This window comes from Accipiter gentilis, chromosome 8 (assembly GCF_929443795.1).
Source record: "Accipiter gentilis chromosome 8, bAccGen1.1, whole genome shotgun sequence".
Lineage (NCBI taxonomy): Eukaryota > Metazoa > Chordata > Aves > Accipitriformes > Accipitridae > Astur > Astur gentilis.
Window position 1 is genome coordinate 10,947,169 of NC_064887.1, and position 8,173 is coordinate 10,955,341.

At 59.5% G+C, this 8,173-nt stretch overlaps 1 protein-coding gene across 1 annotated transcript; it reads right to left on the reverse strand.

The window, feature by feature from the left end:
• Positions 1-3,139: 3,139 nt before the first annotated feature.
• Positions 3,140-8,173, reverse strand: TSPAN1 (tetraspanin 1). The gene is made up of 7 exons (XM_049808050.1): positions 8,112-8,173; positions 6,597-6,803; positions 6,095-6,169; positions 5,276-5,374; positions 4,757-4,894; positions 4,183-4,266; positions 3,140-3,910 (listed from the first exon to the last, which is right to left on the reverse strand). Exons 1-7 carry the CDS (start codon positions 8,166-8,168, stop codon positions 3,857-3,859), a joined length of 714 nt encoding a protein of 237 aa, XP_049664007.1. The 5' UTR covers positions 8,169-8,173; the 3' UTR covers positions 3,140-3,856.

The window sequence follows — 8,173 nt, forward strand, 5'->3', positions numbered from 1 at the left end:
CAGATCCTGGAACATCCTGGCCAGGCTGTTACAGCAGGGGAGTGGGGGGGGATTCCCCCACAGCAGGCACTCCTTGGACATCTGATGCCAGATGAGTTTGATTTTGCTTCCTATTCACTCTCTTTATCAGCACAAACCTGAAGAGCTGTGAATTCCTCTTCCCACTCATGACGACCCTGTCCCCCCACCAAAGCTAATTCCCAGGAGGGAGGGGGCAGCTCGTTTCCTAAAGTGCTGAGCGCTGCCCGCTCCCTGCCAACACACACCCCTCTGCCACGCAGTGTTTTGCCCGTTGTGTCCCAGGGCAGGCGATGCTGGTGACGAACATGCCCTGCAAATCTCAGGGCACTTTGACCTGTTCATGGCACCCATCATGGCAGAGCAATGGGTGCACAGGCACCCCATGGGGCTGCTGGGGGGGGGCGTGAAAGGCAGTTCAGGTGTGTCTGCCTTCCCCATATGGTCCCCCATTTTCCCCACTCTGTGCCCATGGGGATGCTGCCCCGCAGAAGGCTGCTGGGTGTGGGGGCTGGATGCATCCCACCCAGCCTCCAGCACACACACCAGCCCCTTCCTTATTGCCTCCGAGGGAGCAGCTCAGCTTTGAGCCATCCTGCTCCCCAAGCAGGGGGAGATTCCCCACGTGGGCTCCGAAAGTGGCTGTTGCCCGTGGGGAGAAGGTCCAAAGCTGCTGTGGGCAGGGTGGAATACAGGGACATCAGGTCAGTCCCCATTGCATGGGAGCTTGTAGGGCCGCAGCAGACAGGATGAGGCTGGAGATGCCACACCATTCCCAGGGGCTCTGCGTGGGAGGGGGGGTCTGCATGCACCCCTGTTTCCATGTGCAGAGCAAACCCCAGAGCACAGGGACCAAATGCCTGCTGAGCCCAGCCCTGATGGTGACACCAGTTGTGCTGCCCAGCATCCCCCTGCACAACTGGGTCTCTCCCCACCATCCTCATCACCTCCCCAGCCGGGAGATGGGCAAACCCGACCCAGGAGAAAAGCAAAGTCTGTCCCCAGACTCGGCCACCGTGCCCTTCGCTCCCACCGGCTCTGCCCATCCCAAAGGGTTTCTGCCCACACCGGCTGGTCGGCACCCACACAGGGGGTTATTGCCCATGGTGGAGAGGAGCAGAGCACAACCCCTGGGCCAAGGAGCACCAGAGGGTGCGTGGCTGGAGACAGCAGCGACCCGGGCTCTGGCAGGCAGCAGGGTGCTGCCTGCTTGCCTGCAGTCCCTGCCAGGGAAACTTTACCCTCCTGCTCTCCTCCACCCTGTGTCATGGGTGGAAAAAAGGAAACCCCCACCCCCCACCCCAGCACACACACCCTGTCATGTCAATTGCTCGGGCACCTCAAGCCCAAGGGCACCTTCCCCAGGGGCAATAAGGAAGTTTCTGTTTGCTACCGTGGCAAGCAAGACTTACCATCAGGCAAGTCTAAGAGTTACAAGATGCAGAGATGCCTGGTGGCACCCACATGGGTTGGTGGGGATGGGTGGTGTGTCCCGGGGCTGGTGGGGGACCAGCTGGGCTGAGGTCTCCTCTGGGGAGCCCAAAAGCTTTGGCAGTGTCTGGGCAGTGGGAAGCAGAGGGCTGGGGCGCAGTGGGATCACAGGGAGGCTGCATCAGCCTGGCTTGTCCCACTGCTGCCCTTTGACTGCCAGGTGAGCCGAGAGCCAGGAAGGGCAATGGGGAGGAATCGCATCCGGGAGGAGAAACTGGTCCTTCGAGTTTCCCCAGCAGGCAGAGGGCAGGAACCAAGCCGATGGTTTCAGGGTTATTACCAAAACTCGGTGCCACAGAAACAGCCTGCCCTGTACCAGAGAAACCCCTTGGCTGGGAAAAGGTGTGAAGCTGGGAGCCTCCGGCTGGTCGGGCATCATCCCTGAGCCCACTCCACCCCGTGGGGGTAATGGCCAGATGGTGTTTGCCAGGAGCTGGCTTTGCAAGGCAGCCCCAAAACAAGGGAGCAGAGGAGGACGTGGCCAGGCCAGGTGTGCCCAGCGATGCCCAGCTCGGTGCCAACCAGCTCCTGGGCACCATAACACCTCTGGGAAGGGCTTTGGGCAGCACCAGGCTCCAGGCAGCTCCTGGGTACTCAGAGAGGGAAAAGAGGAATAAAAGCCCTGATGTCACCCACGAGGTCACTGGTTTATGGTGGAACCGAGACCTTCACCTGTCCAGTGAGGAAGAGGAGGAAGAGGAAGCCATTTTCTGACAGCTTCCCCCCACACCTCGCTGTGGGGCAGGGCCAGAACCCACATTCCTGGGGCTGAGTCAGCCGGAGCGGGGAGCGGGTCCCCGCACCCCTCCCGCTGCCACCTGGCTGCTTCGGCCTGGGTGCTGGGTGGCACCAGGGAGACGCTGGACCCTGAGGGGCTGCCCCGGTGCAGCCCCGTACCCAGTGTGGGAGCTGATAAGGGGGTGCCACGGCAGGCACGGAGCGAGGCAGCGCACGGGGAGGCTGTTTGCACACTGGCCTCCTGCCTGCTGCTAATCGCCCTGTCCTTCACTGCCACTGCCCCACAGCCCTCACACTCCTTGCACAACCAGGGAGGTAGGGACCCTCATCTCAAAAAATGGGATGAAGCGGCCCTTGACCACACCCACCCCCCAAACCAGCCACCTTGGCCGCACTTTTGAAATGGGGAAACTGAGGCACGGCAAGTGGATGCTCAAGGTGGGGTGGTGCCAAAGGCAGGGAGGGAGTGATGCTGGGGAAAGAGGGTGGCTAGAAAGCCCCCCAATGAACCCCCCCACATAGAGGGACTGTGAGGGCATCACAGGGGCAGTGTGGGACCCCATTTCAGGTTCCTGGGGCTGATGGGGACACAGGCCCAGTACAAACCACCACAGAGCCAGCCCTGCCTTTCAAGCCAAGCTTTTGCTTGGTCCATGAACCGGCATTGCCTGAGCAAGCAGCAGCTGTTGCAGAGGGCAGGGCAGGTTTGCGGGGCTAATGGTAGCCCCCACCGCTCCACGGCTGTTGTGCAAACACCAGGCTGGTTGTTTCCAAGCACCCGAGCAGGTGAGGAGCTGCAGCAGAGAAGAGGGCAGGCAGGCTGCAGGCAGGGCTGTGCTGCCTGCATGGGGCTCACGGCAGTCGATGCACAGAGCTTGACTCCAGGAAATAGTTTGTATCCAAGATGAAAATTTTATTTGTTTTTCTTTACAGCATGGAGGGGGGGGCTCAGCCATGAAATGACAGGGGGTACAGGGCAGCCCTGGCCCCCACAGGGCCAGGGATGGACAGGACTGTCTTCATACCAGGGCAGGGACAGAGACCAGCCAGCATCTCTTGTAGAGGACAACATAGGACAGGGTCAGGACTGGCAGAAAATGGGTGTAGGGGTAGATACATCCCTACCTCAGAGTGCAGTTACCACCTACACCACCTTGGCTGGGCACCAGCCCCAGTTCAATCGAGTGATGCAAAGGGGGCACAGCCAGCCCCAGTGCCAGCCCCTGCATAAGGATGCCATGGGGACAGCGTGGGAGAAGTACAGTACGTGCCTGCAAGGGTTTAATCAAGACATCGCTGTGCCGCTGCCAGATCAGCAGCCCTGATCAGCCCCTGTGCTGCTTTATCTCCCACACCGACCAAGCAGCTTCCCCTCTGCCCCCTTCACCCCCTCCCAAAGCTCTATGTACAGACCGCATGTGCCATATCAGTACAAAAATATACACATAAACTCTACAGATCCCAGCTCAGTAGATCAAAACACAGCTATAAATCACAGTGCACAGGACAGCATCAGGCCCAGGGAGCGATGGGGTCCTCCAAGAGCACGGCACGCCACAGGCGCACCCCAGCATGGTGGAGGGGCAGATCATCCTCCTGCCTCGTGGGGTCATTTCTGATCCAGCTCGCAGTACAGGTACATGGAAACCGCCATGGCCGCAATCTGTGGACAGCAAGAGGCAAGTCAGCCACCCTAAGTGTCACACCCCAGGCTGGGTTTAGGTCACAGCCCATAGCATCCATCCCCAGTGGGCACGAGGAGGAAGAGCCAGGTGTGCCCAGGAAAGAAGGCTCAGCAGCCACCCTGGGGCAGATGGTGGTCCATGGGGCTGCACCAGCCCCCTGCAGCCCCTTGGCCACCCAGGCCAGTCCCAGCCCCGCTGCTCACCTCCAGGCAATGTGGAGACAGCAGCACAGTAATGCTCAGGCACTCACCTCCAAGGCAGCGATGCCGGCTGCCACGCCACCCACTACACCTGCGTTAGTCTTGATTTCTTCCAAGATCTGATCAAAACAACCCTGCAGGAGGCAACCACACAGGTGAGGATGAGCAAGGGGTAGCGATCCCCCAACCGCTGGGGTGCGACTTCCCCAGGGACGGAGGCATGGTTCTCCAGCCTAGAGCTGCACAGCCATGGAGGATGTCTGAGGGCTTCAAGGGGCAACTCATCTCAGCCACTGCTCAGGCCAAAGCACAGTATTGTGGGAGGAGGAGGGAAAGAGGCAGGGAATCACCCAAAAAGGCAGCATCATGCCTAGGTTCATGCTCAGCTCCAGGCATACCACCCTGCTGCAGAGCTCCCTTTAGGACCAGAGCAATGGTAGCAGCTTTGCTTGTCTCCACCAGGGACAAGCCAAGGCTGCCACAGCTTCCCCCAAGACTTATAGCCCATGGGACTGCCACGTCCAGAGCTGGGGCTGAAGTTACAGGATGGGTCTCCCTCCCCATGCCAGGGCACACCCCAAACTTGGCTCAGCCAGAAGGCAAGAGTCACTGGCGCATCCATACCGGGACTTCGCTTTGTGCAGCGAGCGTGCCATTGCAGGGCTGCCTGTCGTTACAGCAGGGCTCCGGGTAGGTTCCATGTTCCTGATACCAGTAGGAGTTGGTGAAGTCTGTGTAGTTATTCAGGCCACAGCAATGGACCTAAGAGGGAGAGAGGAAGGGATAGGGAGAGCATCCTGCAGGTCCCCCTCCTGGGTCAGACAGGGTCTGGACCCTCCTGCCCAATGGAGGGGGTCACCCAGCTCAATCCAGCTCTAGGGGGGGTGCTCAAGGACCTTCCTGGGACCAGGATTTTGCCCTGCACTCTGGCATGTACAGCTCTCACCCCAGCCATAGGACCACTAGATCCCAAGTGGGTAGGTCCCAGGCATCTGGGAAGTTGATGGCACGGTGACAGATCAGCACATCCAGGATTGCTATGGTGTCCCCATTCTCATCCCACTGGCCCACCCAGGTGTGCATGACCAAGCCTGCGCTGGGAACATCCTGACCCACAGGTGGGGGCCCCAGGGCTCAGCACACCTCATTCATGGTGACATTCCAGATGTGCGTGAGACTCCTATCCACCCCATACTTCTCCTTCAGGAGAGGGGTCACCACAGCTGTCAGCAGCGTCTCTGCCTGCAAGAAGAGGCAGAGAAACACCATCAGAGAAGGTCCTGGGGAGCACCACAGAGACGAGAGCCCCCATACTAGTGTCAGCCCACGGGGAGGAGACCAGCTAGACGCAGCATAGCCAGGAGCATGTCACACCGCATCCCTTTGGCCCAAGGACAGCTTGGCCCCTTCCCCACTAACCAGTGCTTTATGGTACCAGGGCCACTTATGACCAGTGAGTCATCTGATAAGCAGCGTAACTGAGGGAGCCAGGAATGATGTTTGCCCTGCAGTTGACTTCTCCAGTGCCTAATGAGACAGTCACCTTTCTCAACAGGTGGTTTCTCAGGTGTCTAATAAGGGGTTGAGTTTGCTTAGCATAAAGCATTAGGGACTTCCTCTCCCATGTGGCTCCTACCATCAGAGGTGGAGAGGCATCAAGCCTAGGCTGGTACTGGACTAAGGGGTTTGAAAGAAAGAAGCCTGCAAAGCTTGTGCCATAACCCTCATTTCTTTAGGGCAATGGGTATCCCTGGTCCCACCACCCTCACCCCAGCCAGGCCAGCCCAGCCTGCCCACATAGCTGGTGCCGACAGGGACCGGCATCCCTTTTTCCTGCAGCAGTCCCCACCTCTGAGCTTCCCCATCCACGGGCAGCACTGCCAGCCCCAGTGTCTCCTGTTCTCCCAAGGAGTAGGACAGGTCCCAGATTAGCCCAACCCAGGATTCAGATGTGCCACTCACAAGACCTGTGTAGACCAGAGCCACCACGGCAGCAGCAATTTCGGCAATGAAGATGATCAGCACCACCGAGAAGAACTAGGATACAGCAAGGGGAAGGAAGTCAAAGCAACAGCCAGAGTCCACAGGGTCCCCAGGAACACATCTGCTTCCCAAGAGCTGCAGGACCCTACCTCAGGGCTCAAACTCTGTGTCATTGCCTTCAGCTCCACTCTAAGGCAGAAGCGTCACAACCTTGGGGACCCCCAACCCTCCATCTGCATGGGGCTGACCTCTCCGGACATGCTCCAAGAGAGACCTCTGCTCAGCACCAGCTTCTGCTTCCTTTCACCCTTACCCAGGGCAGACTTTGGGTCCAGGTCTGCCTTTCCAAGGTCTACCCAGCCTTCCACCACATGGGAACATCCAAGGGGCACATCTCCACAGAGGAATCTGTCCCTCAGGTCTCCCCCACCAGAGACCCAGCTCAAATGAGGCTTGATAAGGAGATAAGTCAGGTCCATACCATCATCAGGAGACACTTGCTTTCCTTCTGGGCACCGCAGCACCCAAGGAAGCCGATCACCAGCAGGATGGAACCAATGACGATGAGGAAGTAGCTCACATTCACGACCTGCAGGACGCTAGAGGAGAGCGTCCCAAATATATCCAGGAAGGACTGTCCATCCATTGTGACCCAGATACCAACTCCCAGGAGGGTCCCGCCACCGAGCTGGGAGGAGAAAGACAATGTCATCTCCCAGGCAGGTAGAGATCTGAGATTTGGGAGGTCTGGGATTTGGGGAAGGTCCTGGCACAGGTATTTCTTCCTCTGCAAGTTTTTGCTGTACCAAAGCAAAACTTTGTAGCCACTGAGCGCAGCTCAGGGCATTGCTGCCACACACTTCAGGTGGCCAGATGGCTCACGACCCCAAAACACACCCCACCACCAGAACATCCCCAGCTGTGGCATTGCAGCTGCCCCCTTCCCCAGCCCAAGGGGTTTCAATGCCAGTAGCGGGGCAGAAACCCCCATGCAGGGCAGTCAAGCCAGCAGTGCCACCCAGGCACCCCCTGACCCCACAGGGACCCACGCGGCCAGCTCAGACACTGGCCACCGTCACGCTGCCACAAGTTCCTCCACCTGGGGAAGCTGCCCACTCACCCAGGGGGGTGGCTGAGCAGCCCCCAGCCCCGAACACTCACATGCTCCCAGCAAGGTCAGGTCAGGGCTGCCCTCCACCCGCTCGACCTTCCCCACCAGCCCCAAGCCCTGGCAGGAGCTTTGAAGAGGGAGTGTTTCACCAGAGCAAGCCTGGAGGCTCTGCACCCCTCTTTCCCAAGGGAATATCCCACCACATCCTCTTCCAGGTGGCTCCATTGCTCCCGCCGAGCCAGGATAGCTCTGAGGAGCTCCACTACCCTTTGCCCTGGGTGGGAGCAGAGGCTGTGTGCGCTCTGGAAACCCCCAACATCTGAGACCCCCAACACCACAGGCTGCTGTCATGCACATGGGCTGCTCCCCTACAGAGACAAAGCCCCCCAGGCAGGGACCCAGCAAACCCCCCTCTGCTCTGGAGCACCCCTCGCCAGAGTTTCAGCCCAGAGAGGGACACGGGTGGCTGATGCAACAGCTGCTGCCCCCAGAGCCCAGTATGGTCCCCTGGGCTTTGGCCAGAACTGGGCACCCCACTGGGGTGAGACACCCACACACACCCCCCCACAAGCCCAGGGCTTTAGTCCTCAGCTTGGGGCCAGAGACTAAATCTCAGACCCCAGTGGGGTCCCAGAAGCATAAGTCCCACCTACACCCAACTGCCCACAGCCCCCACTCCATCCCCCACAGAAAGGGACATGGGGGGGGGGGGGGGCAGGAGAACCCACACCGGCATGCTTCACCCACCCCATGCCCGGCTCGGGGTGCTCCCCAGAAGCCGCTCCCACAGACCCCAGCCCCTCAGCCCAGTTTTCTGGGGCAACCAGCGGGGCTGCCAGGCTGCCCCCCCCCCCCAGGCAGAGACATCAGCTGGGGTGCACTTACAAATATGGCCAGGTTGAAGAGGATCATCATGACCTTGATAAAGGTGAAGCACCCCATCTTTG

What these genes read in the sequence shown, in the direction of transcription:
- TSPAN1 (XM_049808050.1), bottom strand. Translation starts at nt 8,168, where the DNA reads ATGGGGTGCTTCACCTTTATCAAGGTCATGATGATCCTCTTCAACCTG. An exon ending in TCTTCAACCTGGCCATATTT is followed by an intron (nt 6,804 to 8,111) that starts GTAAGTGCACCC and finishes TTCTCCTCCCAG; the next exon opens with CTCGGTGGCGGGACCCTCCT. An exon ending in GCAAGTGTCTCCTGATGATG is followed by an intron (nt 6,170 to 6,596) that starts GTATGGACCTGA and finishes GCTGTATCCTAG; the next exon opens with TTCTTCTCGGTGGTGCTGAT.